Below are 18,004 nucleotides of genomic sequence, written 5' to 3' on the forward strand. Positions count from 1 at the left end.
GTTAATAAAGTATAGAAAATATACATTGCAAAACCATGATAAGATAATGAGGACATTATACCAGTTGGCAACATGATTAGATGCGTTGAAGAGGAAAACATTATAACAAGGAACAGTGGAAGTATTTCATCATGGTATGTTCGCTCGATATACAAGTACACTACGCCCATATGACAATAAAGGTGTTAATAGACTCCCAACGTCGGTTACTATACAATAACTTCCAATAAAAAGGAAATGTAAACTTTAATTTACCCCAATAATTTACGAATACAGAAGACTATTCATATATAATGTTCATACATACTTTTGGAGTAGATACTATCACCACATATGGAAAAAGTATAAATATGACAAATGCTGCATACTTGTGTGCATTTAAAAAGAGTAAGAGTTAGGAGGATACCTCAGTAAAGCTATGTATCATTCAATATGTCCTTGACGTATCGATATATTTTGTAGTGCACTGGTGTGCCAACAAAAGAGATAACGTATTCTTAATATCATTTTATCAATATAAAAGCAAACATGAACTTTGGTACCACTCATAATGCATGCATATTGTGGATTGCTCACAACTGTATGGCGCCATTTGATGCTCACATCAACCAAATCAGATTTGGGGATACTTGGGTCTTTTTATACGTTTACATGTTTATCGGTAATAAACATTCCATCCTTGATCAGATAATAGCGGTTATAAGGTTATTTATGAATTGAAAGTTAATCATGTCATACACTAATGTATATGTATTAATGTATTTATATATTAATTTATATATAAATTTAATAATATATTAATTTATATATAGTAATCAGGTAAGATATAAGGATAATTTTTATGAAGAGACGGAACGATTTTTTTTTGGTTATATTTTACTATTTTTCTTGGCTGCGACTACAACTACGATATTTATATATTGATCGCGAGAAACTATGAACTACAAAGCTCTGTTATAAAATTACATACATTTTAATCCCGAAGACTTTGGGTGGAATTAGAATTTAGCGAAGAAATGTTAAGTTCTTTTTAGTTTACTATTTTTACTTTATTTTAGGCTTGTTTTTTTTAACGAAAATAACAATATGGCCACCGTGTTTAGCTTGCGGACTAGACACGAAGTGTATCTTAACACGCCGGTTAGTGACACACGAAGGTTTAAAAAGAAACCTACCCATACATATGGTACTCGTGTAAACACTGCGCGGCTTGTTGCATATTCAGTTTTATCATGAATAGTAAAAGTAGCAAGAGAAACGACGTTATTTGTTTATAATGTCAAACTAAGATATGTCATAATGTTAGGTTATATTGTAGACCCAATCTTACTTTTGTCAAGTCAAGCAAACGAGTGACGTAACAGAAAAACGTTGATGGTTCAACTTGTTCCACATATGATGAGTGCGCCCTTTTCTGATTCGCACTTTGAATTCGTTGTCTATTGTTAACAGCTTCCTTTGTGTTTACTTTCGTTTTGCTGAAGTGTTTTTCAAAGTTGCAAATAGATTACTGATAACACGATAGATAAATAGTTAACCTGGGTTTTTGAACATGCGTTTTAGTTTCCTTTTAACGTGAAGAATTGCTGCTGACACGGCAGTTATAATTAAGTCTAGTAAATATTTGGCATTGTATCATATTCATATCAAACAAAATGTTGACCAGCTGTTCATTTAGTGCAACAGCGCCCCATATCATAATATGTATTGTCCGACGTATAAAACAGCACCTAATACAATACTTTAAGTTTATAGCTCCTTAGGCCTGTCTTATTGACTGCGAAAGAACTTGTCAGTAGAAACAAAAACGGAATTATAGTTTGCGTCTCACCCCCCAAAAAAGCACAACAAAGCTGCTGCAGTCCGTCGCAAACAGCCAATTCGAAACGATTAGCATCTCTATTAAATGTTGTACTATCCTGGATACATGACATCAAATTTTGTCCCAGTTTTTAATTTCATGTAACATTTAGAAATATAAATAAAAAGAATGGTTCACCGATTAAACTTAAGGAGGTGATGGCACCACTCCACCCCTACTTTGATTTAATGTTTGTAGCCGTCCTCGGTAATAAGCTTTTCTTTTTCTAAACATTGCATGTTACTCTCAGTTATTGTGAGAATTAAAAAGAAAATACATAAACGTAATTTTTTTTGGCGGATGGGTGGCCTCCAGTATCGACTCATCCCTTTTCTCTTTTACTCATATTAAGTGCAGATTAAGTTAACTACTACTGTATGTCAGGAATAAATATGATTTACATAGGAACTTCGTGCAAGATTCGTGGAGTGCAGTCAGTTTAACGGGCTTGGATTAAACAGAGGTTTATATGATATAAATCTCAAGTACCTCTCCTTCTTTACTGATGACCGCTAACCGTCAAACATCTTTCAGCGGGAGAGACACACTTCGCTTTATATTCGTCATTGTATTGGTGAATACCATTCTAAGAGTTCCGCTCTTTTCACAGCGAATTTCTTCTGTCATCGTCCCATAATATCCCTCAATCTGTGATATTTTCCTGCCACAATGATGGCGATATTACGTATATTACCGTTGCTAAGAAGAAACCAAAATTTAGTTAATAAGATAGTTGTATTGTGGACCTTCTAGTCATGTGATTACCATTTTGGGTTTTGTGTTGCAGATTGCGAAATAAAACGTGTCACGTACACGTACGAACAGTAATAATCGCAGATGTGGACTTTCACCCTCATTATCATATGAAGTGGTAAACCTATTTGTTCAATGACAATATACTTATAATATTGGGTACAGATTTATTGTTGGCTTAAATCAGACACGACCTTTGATAAATGTTCATCGTATTCTTACTATTCTCTTTCGTTAACATACAATCTGTTGAACAACTAGTATGACGTGTATGTGCAGTACGTATTGAGTGAACGGGAATACTTATGTGGCGGCTGTTGTTATTTCCACCGAAACCTGACTCAGAGGATTTTGTTTAGTATTGAAATTCTTATAAGAAGGTTAGCAAGTCACCGTTTGCTTTAAATGAATATAAAAGAAACTAATAGACGTAGGATGCTTACCTTTCTCTTGTGATAAACATTGTACGTGTCATATGTTCTCTCCCGACCACATGTAGTATACTGCATATTGTTTTTCTGTTCAAATGAAACGATCACATGGGTTTATTAAGCCGGTAAGGAAGGTCGGAATTCTACTGTAGGCACCTGCCACCTATATTTAACGAAGATATTTCTGCTTTGGTGACTGATTTTGCCTTACTCTAGAGTTAAAAAAAAAAAATGAAAGTATGACGCTAGATAAGTGTAAGTTGCAATGATGGAATTAAAACCAAATAAACCATGACTATACAGGAAGCGGATTAAGGAGCAAAGAACGGATTACATATGCTTGTAGAACTGGTAGTTGTTAAGGGGTCCCAAGTCTTTGTTGAGGCCGGTGATGTGAGACTTAATACGAAAGATCCAATCGATTTCTTTACGTTTACGTTCAGTAGTTGATTTGAAGTTCGAGGCAATTAAAATACATTTTAGGTTTTTTAGAGAATGACCATGAAGATTGAAATGTTCGGACACTGGGAATCCTGCAAAATTATCACGAATAGATTTTTTTGTGATTATTAAAACGTAAGCGGAATCGGGAGCCTGTTTCACCTACAAAATCGCCCTCTTTGCAAAGTACACAATAGAAAATGTAAATAACATCAATAGAATCACAAGAGAGGGAAGGGGGTCTAAGACTAAAGTCAACATTGGGAATCTTGACCACAGTGCCTGGGGTAATATGGGGGCATATTTGGCATCTAGGTTTACCGCAAGGAAAATTGCCTGCGGAGGTGGAAACTGAGCGGGGGAGTCTGGAAGAAGTGAGAAGAAATTTAAGGTTGGGGGGTTGACGAAATGCTAGCATGGGGTGTACCTTAAACGATTCTCCTACAGACTGATCGTCTTGAAATACAGCAAATTCCTGTTTGATGGAGCGAATGAAAGATTTTATGGGGGGGGGGGGGTTGTAACTGGTAACGAACGGAATGCGTGTGTTGGGACTTTTGGACTTGTATTTTAATAAGTCCTCACGGCTAAACTTGTCGGCCCTGGAAATACCCTGTCTAATTAAGTGAAGGGGGTATCCGACGTTCAAGAAATAACCAGTTAATATGGATACCTGGTGTTTAAAATCACATGGGTTGGAGCAAATGCGTTTAAGTCTAAGGCATTGGCTATAAACAATAGAACTCTTGAGATTATGTGGGTGAAAACTATTACAGTGTAAATACATATGAATATCAGTGGGCTTATAATAGACCGAAGTGGTTAAGGAATTGCCATCCAACTTGACCAGAACATCTAGGAATGAAATTTGATGTTTGGAAACTTCGACAGAAAATTTAATGCTGTCATGAAAAGAATTAACATGATCAAAGAAAGACTTAAGAGATTCTTCACCATATAAATATATATATATATATATATATATATATATATATATATATATATATATATATATATATATATATATATATATATATATATATATATATATATATATATATATATATATATATATATATATATATATATATATATATATATATATATATATATATATATATATATATATATATATATATATATATATATATATATAAATGAAAATCGTAATGAGTTGGAAAATCAAGAACAGTGAAAAAACTTCCAGCCTCCATCGGGATTCGAACCCGGGCCTTCCGCTCTGTACGCGGACACCCTAACCAACTAGGCTATGGACACTGATAGATCTTCGAAACCGTAAAGGAAGGTCGTAATTCCACTGTAGGCGTATGTCACCTGTATCGAACAATGCTAGTTCTGTTTTGGTGACATATTTTGCCGATTATTTTTGCCGATATTACGATTTTCATCTATATATATTCATTTGCCTTTGTCGTTTACCTCCATATCATTAACATAAAGTCTGTTCAAAGTATCTCTTTCGAGATCCGGCTTTAGGTATCACAAATGATTTCGAGTTGGTTAAGCATCATGTTTCATCTCTAGAGTAAGGCAAGAAACAAATACACGTAGAAAATGTTACCATTCACTCGTAATTAATAGACGTTGCATTTACAAAATTATACTGCATAGTAATAAGATATTGTAAAGCTATCTACTTGCTACATAATGCGCCCTATATCACAACATATATTGTGAAACACTAAACAAAAGACATAAGCATTGCCCTACACCATACGTTAATATGGCAGCTATCAAGTGTCCTTATCTGTAAGTATTGGACCTGCTTTCTAACTATTCAGAAGCATGTCAGTAACTTTTAAACGGAATCTTAGTTTGCTGCTAGCATCATAAAATGATGCCAGGACACTGCAGTCGGTTGCAAATATGCAAGTGGCTTTCAAAACGATAATGCCTCTCTTGAAAACTTGAATATCATACTGACATGACATGCAAGATGTGTCACAACTTTCAATTGCGATTGTACATTTAAAAATATATTTATAATAAATCGATTATACCACCGCCCCTCCCCTGCCACCAGAAAAAAAAAACCGGAACATGTGATCAAAGATGTAAACAATGCATAGTCTGTTATTTTTGCATTAAAATGATATAGATGTGTGTGGTTTGTTAATGATTTACTGCATATTTCGTTCCTGTCTGTTGTTGCATAACAACCAAAAAAAAAAGAAAAGTAAGGATTACATCCAAATCCGCTGTTTTCATACTATATTTGTGATATTTATATTGTATATGATATTTTCTTTGTTAACCTATTCATTTTATACACAATCAATGTGATAAAAAAAATTAACATTAAACTAAGTCAATATTATTTGCTTTGACGGATGTATGACCTCCGGTATCGATTCATCCATTTCCTTTTTAGATTTACTCTAAAGTTAAACGAATTTTAAAGTTAACTCATCATAGGAATATACAGGATTTAAACAGGAGCTTTTTGTGTGGAATTCGCGGAGTTTTGTCAGTTTAATGTTAATTAAGGATCACAATGGTATTGGCTAGGACGAGAGTGTTGGCATCCCACAAATGTCCTTGTTCCGCTGCCCGTCGAATACTGATGAATTATATAATAATAACATATTAACAGCTGTTTTGTAAATAAAAGTCTTTATGATACCATCCCCAGTCGATTACTAGTTTATGTTTTGCGACCGTGGCCGTGAACGATCACTCGAACTAGAGGCTTGGTGCAGACTAATTTAATAGGATGTAGTTTCCGAACTGTTGATAAGTGTATTTTGTTTAATACATTAACTAATGAAACATACTTTCGGCTTTATCTATCAAACTGTAAGCCAGCTTACTGGTGGCTACGAGTAAAGTCTCGTTTCAGCTCAAAGCGAAGTTTGTCATATTTCAACATACGTCCGTCAATTAATGAGTAATGTTGTGTTTTAATTCATATTATTAGGTAAGTAGCGGAATTAATAACCTCATAATTACACAGTATGTGAGAGAAAGTCGAATTAATGGCAATGTTATCAGTTGGTTGTAGGTTATTGCACTACCATAACCAAGACTACGTTTTGTATAAATTTGTAGAAATTCCCAGAAAAAAAAAAACTACAATTAAACCAATCTGGATTTATATGAAACGAAAGACGATCATTACATTGCCTGGAACTATTTTTGCTCATAAAAATATACTAACGAACTTGAAACATATGTCTAACCTCAACTTTGAAAGTTGGAATAGATGTGATGCAGTAGCTGATAACCCCTTACTTAATAATAGATATATGGACATCACTAGACAAAGAGAATACTATTCGAAAAGTAGAAATATGGGACACTATGAAACGCAAACAGAGAGTACATGTATTGTGTGTTAAGATAATGGGAGTTATAATTATATCTCCGAAACGTTGTATCGAATCACTGACGTATACATAGTCAACTCTTCCATTGCCTATTCTGAAATTGTTTTCGCTGAATGTGGTTAATTATTGACCCTTTTGTGTTTGTTTTCGCTTTGCTGAAGAATTTTGTGACTGTCGTATCGAACTGAAACTAATAGGTGTTAGCATATACTCTAATTGTTCCCTGCTGATTCATACTTTTTTATTCATCAACTCTTATCAGACAATGGCGTTTGTGTTTAATTTTAGTTTGCTCAAGTGGTTGTCAGAGTTTCGAAGACAAACATTGCTTAAGTTCTTACTCCTACAAAGAATCCAAGAAGAATACACACTTGAGCAGATATTCAAATAAGTGTATGGTTTTATATTAGTGGAATGGATATATGTTTGAATGAATACTGTAGCTCTGAATGGAGCAGTACAGGACTGGCGGCTATTATGTAGACTACATAAAGGTTGTGTATCACATCTGCTGCAAGATATATGAACACATTAGATATTGCTAATATGACAACATGAATAAAATTGCATGTTCAAATATGTGACACAGATAACAACATTATAATATCTTGGTTTGCCAGATGTTGCAAGTTTAAGTATTTTTGCTATTTTATATGTTAATGCCCTTTCAACGAACACAGAACTTATATTTGTGAATAATAGTTGCTAATAGAATGGGGGTTTCTAGTATTATTAATCAGTGCGTGGTAATGAAGTTTCACAATTAAAAAAAAAGCACGCTACAAAAACCATTATTTTGTTATGAACATCTTATAAAATCAAGATGGGAATAAAACGAAGATTTTAAAGTGACGAGTTTTTTTTCTCATATTGATGAATCATTTATTTTAATGCAGATGAATAGAGTCATGGGACTAGGACTGTTCTATCCCTTTCTTTGTTTATTACATGCGACGTCACTAACAAATTAAAATAACCAAAACAAATTTGATATTTTCTTCCAACGTGTGTTTTAATTAGCTATTTAGTAGAAAGTGTGAATAAACGTTGGTTAATAGTGTATTACCCTTGTGGTCATGTCGAAAGCGGATCAAAAATTTAACTACAAGGTAATGAGATCAGCAGATAGGAACACTTAACGTTTAATGCGTATTTGATTTTGTTCAACCGGTGTTGTATTAAATTCAATTTAATAGAAAGTCAATCACACATAAAATCATTTATGAAAAAAGAATAATAAAACAACTGCAATATTCGGCTCCCCCCCTGCCTTGAAATGTTTAACTGTTTCGAATAGATACATTGCGTTTCTGATGACTATAGCCGAATTGAGCTTCAATGCTAGTTTATATGTCATTTTAACAGTATAAGTCTAGTTAGACTTACTGTCTGATCAAGGTAAAGGATGGTTTTGACATGTTTATATCAGTTTTAGTTTTCAAAGAGATATCACAAATAAAACATACATTTGTATTGCAAATACCCAGTTGACCGATGTATGTATAAACTAAAATCAGCATAGTTCATTCGATTTTAATTTAATCCCTTACGCGCTAACGTCCTTGATAGAATATTCCGTTGGACGAGGTTACGCAATACTGTGGGCGATCGCATGTTCGAGTTTACTGTTGAATATATATATATATATATATATATATATATATATTTATATAAACATATATATATATTGATATGATAACACTTACGAGTTTACTGTTGAATATATATATATATATATATATATTTATATAAACATATATATATATTGATATGATAACACTTATCTAAAATCAAGTACTCCATATTGGTTAGCATTAATTGGTGTGTTCCTGAGTTCGTCTCGTATGTCACTGTTGTGTTGTGTTATTAATATTAGTTTATTTTTTTCAAGTGTCTTAACATTATTTAAATTAGAACTGCATATAGGTATGCTATTTATGGTAATGGTTTCCTCGTTAAATACAATTAAATGGCAACACGGGAAAGAAGATAACGCAAAACTTACCGTACGGATCATATCGTAAATGTAATTCTTTTACTCCATATTTTCCAAGTCCGTTACTTGTGCAGGAGATATTTCCGCTGACATTATTCACTTGGATACATGATGTTGCTAAGGTATCAAACGTTTTGTTTCTGTCGACTCCTCGTATTACTGTAAAATTTGAAGTTGCTTTGACAACGTTATTTAAAAACAACGTTATGTTGACTTCCGGATGACTTGTATTAGCAAAGCATGTTATCGATGTTACTTGACGGTAAGGAAGATAAATAACGGCCCCACTAGTACTGTATATGTAGTCGTTTGCAGCAACGGAAAGTCGAGGTGGAGCTAAGAGAAGAGTACGTTGAATTTTAGTAAGCACAATTCCAACTGTTCAATCATAAACGTTATTACACATCATTACAATATTGATGGAACATATAGGCCCTAGCAATACACATCTGGTAGTTACATAGTTCTCTCCCAACTTTATAGTGGTTTCTTGCTTAGTGTTATTATTTTTGAGACACACAAGCTATATTATGGTAAACCACGCGGGCTAACATCAAGAGATAACCTTATTGCATTCATAATCATTCAAAACAATTCCAGTCGGAAAGATAAACAAAGAAAACAAGAGAAAGGAAAACAAAACTAATCAAGAAAAGTAAAACCATGAGCCTACGAAAATAAAATGTGCCTGACATATCAATAATTGTTTTTACAATTATGAAGCAAGCTTGATCTACCGACTTTCTCGTTACATTGATAATCAAATGGACATTTAACTTTTGGTGATAAATTTGCTTTAGAAAGATTATATCTGCATATCTTAATTAATCATGATTTTGTTTAAAACAGCAAAAACAAAATGAAAAAGCAATAAAAAAGAAGAATAATTAAATGTATTCAATATCCAACTTCATGGCAACGGAAGGAAAGTACAACTACATCTACACACAGTTAAGAAGCCAATAAAGGTACCATCCGACGAAAACACACCTTCAATGTTGAGCAAATGACGAGCGATCATGTTAGGAGCACTTGTACAACTATACGCCCCGGCATGGTTTAACGACACATGCTCGATAAATAAGGAGCCATTTGGGAGAAGAGTAATGCCATCTATACCGGTTGAATTTAAAAAGACATTGTCGAGAAACAGCAAAGCATCGTCTAATTTCCACTCGCTTTTGGCTCCTTTTTTGTGACAACCCTCGAAGAGCACTTGGTCAAAGGTATTAACGATATGTGAAAATACCACAGTATCCAAACAAGTAGCAACTCTAGCTTTATAACATACAAGTATGAACAGAACAGATAAAAAAATCCCTGCCTTCATTGTGTCAGTGAACAAAGCTATTGTAGAATGCCAACAAAAATCGTACTGTTCTGTGATCAAATGACAAGAGATGTACTGTTAGGTATTTCTTTAAGCAGATGCAAGAAGTTACAATCACGTACGGATGCCTGTAATGCCAACTTAAATAAGTGTCATATTTTGCTAACATTTATCAGTCAAGTATCATTGCTCATGGGGGTCAACACGTCATCCTGTCTTGCATAGTAGCTAAGGAAAAAATGTATTGAATTTGTATTGAACTTGCTCGCTTTGCATTTCTGAAGCTAACGTTACTGGTAAAGACGCCATAATGGTTAAAGGGTTCTTTAAGAGAGGAACACTCACTGAAATGTCTTTCTATGATCAAAATTATGAGGTTAATTATCATGTCATCTAACTCCTAGCTATGTTTTTTGTGAAAAACATTGCATATAGCAAAGTTGATGTTTTATTCTTTCACAATATATTTCAATTCGCAGACTGAATGACAAATTGGAATGATGAAGTTCATCAAAATATTCATATTAACGGTGGTGCTATTTACATCTCAATCTGGTGAGCATATTTTCCATTGAATGTTACAGCAAAATTGTACATATTTTTTATGTGATTATTTTTTTTTTATCGTTAAATGTCATTATTTGCAACTGATAAAGCATCGTTAAAGCATTCAGCAGAGAAATTTAGGCAAATTTAATACAGTAATTACCACACTAATGAAACATTCACAATAATTCTCGCCAGTAACGGATTGCCTCTCTTAATATATTTTCTCAAAAAAACTTACAGAACACGCCCCTACTAACGAGTGTGAACTCCTCCAATACATCAGTATTGGCAGTAACGGAACGATACGATGTTTGTTCCAAGAATATATCGCTGCGTCTTGGTATAGTCCTGAGGCAGATCAGTTAATATTGTTTTACCAAAATGGACATAAAAGTGGCAATGGATATACCAGCGGCAACTACGACATCTATCCGAATGGATCGCTCTTTATACGAAATGTTACTTTAGAGCACGAAACCCTCTTAAGAGTTACCAAAGTTATTTCACTCACGGAAGAAACTGTTTCCTATGAAATACAAGTTAAGACTGTTGGTATGTAGACACAAATTTTTAATAACTGGTAACAATAACAGCATACATACAGGCAACACATTTATATACTCCTGACATAAGTCAATTTGCATTTCTTAAGACTGTCTATCGATAAATTGTTAGTAACATATCATTTTACTTCCTTCTCTTTATTATATTTCCTTTTATGAATACAAACTGACTTTGATAAAGACGGTGACCAGTGTATGAGAAGTTTCGGAAGACGTTTACATGATCATCAATCTGTTTGCTGAACCGTTCGTCTTCTCTATGTATTTTATTGTTATGTGTGCAACATACTCCAACAAGTTATATTCATATACTAACAATGCTTCGCAGATCTATTCACACAATTTTTTAGTTCATTGAACTCACTTAACAAATTTTGTTTAAAGAAACATCGAACTTTTACCGTGTCGAATATAATTTTATATCTGATGTTTTTCGTCGTACCAGAAAAAAATGAATTATTTAATAATTAAAGAAGTTGTTTCTAAATATTACATATATACGATATTCATACAAATACTTCAATTGAACACGGGAAACCAAACAAGTGATATTTATTGAGATGATTAAATACCAAATACACCAATAACATCGTCGTTTTTCGATCATGAACATTAACCATAGAATGAATACTCATTTAAGATGATTATTACAGGCATCAAATATATTCCAGTGTGGATGCATGCAATTCAACGAGTACCATTTCGTTTAAAAAACAATTGATGAGTGTTGGTATTGTTTGTTCTAATATACAGTGAGACCAAATACTACATATCCGATCATTGGTCTGTGCTCTGACTCTCATAAAGCATGTCTAAAGTCACTGGACTCAGATACCACATTGGATTGTTCAATTGAGAAGACCCGTCCTCCCGTCAACCTAACTTGGATGTCAAGGTCTTTAGAACGAAATCGAACATTGCCGTCAAGGTATAATGTTATTACACAAGACAATGTGACTTACACGTCAAGTGCTACAATAATATTTTCATTAACACAGTGGCATTTGCTGACTTTATTCGTATGTCAAGCATCCAGTCTGCCACCGGATTTAATGCAGGAAAAAGAGTCATTTGTATTGATAGACAAGATTGTCAACTATACCGCCGTTGCAATCCCAACTACGAAGCATATCGCTACACATTCTTTAATGAAATTAGCTTGCACGGACACTAACGACGGAATGTTTGTTTGGAAACAGCGACTGGCTGGACAACGGCACTGGTCTAACATACTCTTCCACATACCGCCGCCCAAGTCTGTCACGGAATCGTATTCATCTGAATTTGAGTTGGATAAGGATGGCATGCTGTTTATAAGAACAATTGAAAGCTGGCACGAGGGGCTGTACGTTTGCATTCATAAACAAGATTCGGATGACGCTGTTTTATTATATGACGTACAGATCTACGGTAAATTTACTCTCACTTGTACTTCCCAGTTCTATCGATATAATGTATTCATTAGTACGTTACCAGCTCTACTGAAAGAAAAAACGGAATGAACAATATATTTGTTGTTGGTGTGTAAATCTACTTTTTAGTCAATAATGAGTTACATTAAAAAAATGCCAAATGTATATATACAAAGTTAGGAGTGAGCACCCGACAGGCAATACTTGTCCGACTTAAGAGGTAGGGCAGCAAAACAAAATAAATGTTAAGTCTGGACAGAAACATAATAACAGCAGAAAATAGTCGACATAGGGTGGATATATAACATGCGATTGAATACATCTTCTCTTACAGTTACTCCCGTACCAGCATATCCTGTGGTAGATGGATGTAACCATCAACAATACTGTGTGCTACATGTAAAGCAGGGTGATGTATTGACATGCAGTGTTCACGGTATTCGTCCTGAAGTTAAACTTGAATGGAAAACTTTTCCCGATGATGCTACGATTTCGTTCTCAGACCAAACCCATACAGTGAAACAGACAGAAGATACCTTTGACATAGTCATCACGTCTACGATTTCCTCTGCGTCTAGCAATAGGGTAACGGCGATATGTAGGGTAACTGAATCAAGCAACCACCAGTTTGATCTCTCGACGACAATTGACTTGTTTTATGAAAATGGTACGTCGGCTACCATTTATGTATTTTACATTTACTGAAATAATTTGACTATAGTTTCAAAACACATGGTGTACATGATATATATGTAGTAACAAATTCAAAGTGCAATATTTCCTTCCAAGCAATATTTGTTTTCTATTTCTATTAACAGTGCGCACAACAATCGAACCAACCACTGCGAATCTCCTAATACCAACCGTGATAGTGTCAACATTGGTCACCATTGCACTCTTATTAGCTATTTTATACCTCATCATACGGAAAGGTAATACGGTTACATAGGCATATCAGTGGCGAATGCATGCTAAATAATAAATAATTAAAAACAAATACTTTAAGATATATTCAAATAAACTAAGTGACTACTGATATTTATGGAATTGTTAGAGACTTGGGAAGCATTAAGCGATACATTACGTTAGATTACAAACGTAGAACAACCGAGATAGTGTCATATATACTACTAATATATATATATATATATATATATATATATATATATATATATATATATATATATATATATATATATATATATATATATATATATATATTATACTACTTAAATATTGATATGGCCTTATATTTTCTTTTCTATTAAAGTAAGAAGAAGAAAGAGAAAACCGAATAATGTCCAAGAAAATACAATGGAAGAGGTAAATAACAATTATTTTTCGATATTCAATAAATATTTTCTTTGTTCGGTTGATATTGTTCCTCGAAACGACTCAGTTATACGCGCCGGGGTATTCACTGACATATCCCTCAGATACGTATGTCCTTCTATGCATACTTTACTATACTATCTTTGCATTGGAGAGTTTTCTCTTGAACGAGACTGTGTTGGTTCAAGCTAAACTATGATATATTAAGATATTAGGATTATTTAAGACGGTGATCACCATCATTTACTGATTTATAGAACATCACAATATATATTTGACAGGTTTCAAGCGCTCTTTCTGAATATCTGCAAAAAAATTGACGGAATAACGATTGTATTGCAGTGACATTTTATTACTAACTAATTTGTTTATCAAAGCTACAATGCTTGCTTCACAGGCCACTCCAATGATGAAAATTGTCAACGATAACAGCCAACAGCGTTATGGTATGTGTGGTTATAAGTTAATATGTAAGAAATGTGCAAACAAAATGTAAGGACTTACGGGTAAGAATGATCTTTTCCATCGCATCTTTAATACCGTCAGTTGATAATATTGTTAAAATAAGTTGTTTAATTGTGTAAAAGTATCATAATTCCGTAAGCATGTATTATTTTATTCTTCATTATTTTGTTAAATTTTGGACAAGGTATATTTCGTGGGTACTATGGTCAATAGTTTACTCTCAAAATGTGTACTTAAAATAATAACTACATATCAAATAAATAACACACCTGGAAACGGTGGTCTGGATATAACTATTGTAACGAATAACGGCCCACATTTATTAAGTACTTTTGAAGTATTTTAAACATATTCATTTCCTTGTGCGTTTATTCGGTTTTTCCTACAGATGAAAACAAAGAGGAATTATTTATCGATCAGTTAAAAAGAAAGTATGAAATTCTTTATGACGCCGTACAGCCTATACCTTACATCAAAGACCGAATGTACTGCGTGGACAAAGTATTTGTTGAGGGCGGCATGGAATATCTTGACAAAACAACGGTTGCCAAACAGGGTACAGAATGGAAACAAATGAAATCATACAATGAATTAATGGATGGAACTAGAATAGGCTCTACTCGCAAGATATTAGAAGGGGAACCCGGCTACGGGAAGTCAACACTGACCCTCCAGCTAGTCTACGATTGGTGCAAGGGTGTGCCACATTCTCCATTGAAGCAAATTAAAATAATGATATTACTTCGTCTTAGGCAGTTAGGAGGGGTTAACTCCATCTTTGAAGCTGTAAGAAGATTCATTTTACCAGGAGATTCGAAATTTACTGATGATGAGGTAAAATCAATTATAGAAAAATGTTCATCGGTCATGTTTGTACTGGATGGATACGATGAATATCCCGATCAAGACAAGACTAAATCGGATGTATATAAAATCATTAAAAATGATATATTCCGAGAAATAAAAGTCATTTTGACAACCAGATCTTCATATCTACCAAGCTACCGCTCACCACAAACAGATCGAGCACGACTTACAGGATTTGACGATCTAGCTCGAGACAAATACATTCGCAAAGCAGTCACGGGAGATAATAATGAAGCTGTTGATGAAATAAAGCGAAAACTTCAAGAAAATCCCGTCCTTGGAGATCTTTGCGAAGTTCCGCTTTTCTTTGTTATGTTTGCTCACATTACTCACGAGAACAAAGAGTTACAAACATTTATTTCTGTGACAGGTTTTTTTCGATACATGATTTCATGCTTTCATAGTCACATGTGGAACAAAATGAAAGACGAAAATGTTACAACTTCCCAACTGTTTGAGGCAAATCATTCTAAGTTGGATGAAATCGCTTTTAAAGCTTTATGTGGAAAGGATCAAACGATTGTTTGGAAGAAAGAAAAGATTTGCAAAGCGCTTGGTGAAGCTTTTTATAATCAATACGTCAGAATAGGCATTTTGGTAGAGGAAGAAGTTCTTGACATTTTAAGCATGCCTGACGCGATGGGTAACATACGAAATACTGTAGAAGTTCGGTTCTACCATAAACTATTATGTGAGTGGTATGCTGCTCATCATTTAGCTAAGAAAATTACAAAGCTAATTTCGATTACGTCAGCAATGTTGGCTAATTTAGATCCCTTTGATCTACAGTATGTTTATCGATTTGCATGTGGACTAAACAAAGCTGCTGCGCGAAATATTATCAAACATTTACAAAAAAGCAATGAAGGCCAGAAGTTTGCAATGCTGTGCATTTTGGAACAAGAAGGTGACAAAGACGAACTGCTGGAATCTGTAACAGAGTTGGTCTCGAATAGCATTACAATTAATGTTAATGATAGCAAGTTGTTACAAAGATCCGTCACGCAGATTTTGGAGTTTGCATCAAAGAAAGAGGTACGTACTGCATTGTAAACTTCGCTTTTGTTTCATCGAGAATAGAAAAGACGAAAACAGAACTCCGTCTAGTCTACTGTGTAATTGTAATTTAACATGAGTGGGTATTGTAAATCAAGTGAATCAAGACAGACTAAACAGATATACATTCAATGACATATGCGCTGAGGACAATATCCCATCTAATTGTCACATTTCGTTGCTTCAGTGTTTGTCATTTTCATTTCTTTAAGTTAGTTTGTCAATTCTCCTACTTGGTTAAAGTATAATACAACAATGCATCATCTTAACTTTGACGTTTAAAAGTTTCAAAAATAACTATCAAACCGCTTGTCTGAATGGTTTATTTTAGTTATATATAATACTGATATCGACCAAGCTCTCTTTCCTGGACAATGAAAAATGACTGGATCTGTATAATATCTTAAAGGGATTTTTTAGCACAAAGTTTAAACAAATAAGTACATTAAACCATGTTTACGTGTATCCAAGTCTATCTAATTTGTATCATAAAATAATAATTGAAATAAATTAGACCGAGGCAAGAGGTCAAGATTGTATCATATTGGCTAGTACCTATCTAAAGTAACATTGCCTGGAACACAGATCAAATTGTTATCTAACTATATAAATTACATTCAACACACAGCTCAAAATCGTTTTGGTGAATATACCTATGAGCCAATTACACTTTCTTTAATCACATATATATCATTAACTTTTAGTCCTGACTAATTTTAGGAAAGTTACGGTTAGAAAAATATTATAATATAAACAGATTTAATCTGTATACATTGTTTGTTTTTTTTTGTCCAACCGAATATTCCTTATCAGTCAATATTGCCATTAAAAGTACTACGGACACCTAGCTAATTTGCGTGTGATCACTTCATTCAACATCTGTTGACATTTTTCGAAACGCCCTTTTCGTTTCCAAGATATATATTTATATACATATATATATATATATATATATATATATATATATATATATATATATATATATATATATATATATATATATATTTTTTTTTTTTTTTTTTTTTTTTTTTTTTTAACTGTAGGAAACAAATTAAACATGTGAGAATTTTGACGTGGGATGCTACGCTCGTTAAATTTTCCTATTTCAGACTTGAATGTATTAACATCTAATAACAAGCCTACATATAAAATTTGAATCAGGTTACGTTCGTCTTTTCAAAGAAGACAATATAAAAATTCAAAAAAAAAATCGCATTTGGCCACAAACCTGTGTTCATCATCCTTGCAACGAAGATTATGAAAACAAAATAACAAACACAACAGAAAAGGAGGCAGTTACTCCCGTGCATCATCAATGTGCATAAATGAAACTAAACTTGAGAAAAGACTTGTAAAATGATTAATACCTTTGAGGGGAGTGGCAGCTATTTTCATAATTTCTAATGCCTATTAGAGTGATTAAGACAATATTTTTCATAGCTGTCTGTACACCTTTAGGACGAAGTTCCCACCATTTCTCTAACAGATATGTGCATTCAATGCAAAATCATTTAATCAACTTTGATTTTCTGCCATAATCGTTACACTGAAATTATATTCACTGTTGTTTGTTTCGCTGTTCAAATTGTCTAAGAAATAAT

At 33.6% G+C, this 18,004-nt stretch overlaps 1 protein-coding gene and 1 long non-coding RNA gene across 6 annotated transcripts in view; one reads left to right on the forward strand and one right to left on the reverse strand.

The window, feature by feature from the left end:
* LOC139982741 (uncharacterized) overlaps nt 1–18,004 on the forward strand; it is an 88,624-nt gene that overhangs the window by 13,965 nt on the left and 56,655 nt on the right. For all 3 annotated transcript variants that reach the window (XM_071995816.1, XM_071995815.1, XM_071995814.1), the window contains exons 2-9: nt 10,639–10,714; nt 10,949–11,260; nt 12,025–12,681; nt 13,018–13,350; nt 13,502–13,615; nt 13,954–14,006; nt 14,413–14,461; nt 14,869–16,382. In XM_071995816.1, coding sequence (XP_071851917.1) covers nt 10,657–10,714; nt 10,949–11,260; nt 12,025–12,681; nt 13,018–13,350; nt 13,502–13,615; nt 13,954–14,006; nt 14,413–14,461; nt 14,869–16,382 — 3,090 coding nt within the window. In that variant the 5' untranslated portion in view covers nt 10,639–10,656. The remainder of the gene's footprint in view (nt 1–10,638; nt 10,715–10,948; nt 11,261–12,024; nt 12,682–13,017; nt 13,351–13,501; nt 13,616–13,953; nt 14,007–14,412; nt 14,462–14,868; nt 16,383–18,004) is intronic.
* Nucleotides 1,071–10,223, reverse strand: LOC139983113 (uncharacterized). 3 transcript variants are annotated; one of them, XR_011798509.1, is made up of 4 exons: nt 9,820–10,223; nt 8,839–9,165; nt 3,058–3,132; nt 1,071–2,560 (listed from the first exon to the last, which is right to left on the reverse strand). It is a non-coding gene; the product is annotated as an uncharacterized lncRNA (long non-coding RNA). The 3 variants fall into 3 exon arrangements; XR_011798510.1 differs by lacking the exon at nt 3,058–3,132; XR_011798508.1 differs by having other exon boundaries at nt 1,071–3,132.

This window comes from Apostichopus japonicus, chromosome 16 (assembly GCF_037975245.1).
Source record: "Apostichopus japonicus isolate 1M-3 chromosome 16, ASM3797524v1, whole genome shotgun sequence".
NCBI classification, from domain to species: Eukaryota; Metazoa; Echinodermata; class Holothuroidea; order Aspidochirotida; family Stichopodidae; genus Apostichopus; species Apostichopus japonicus.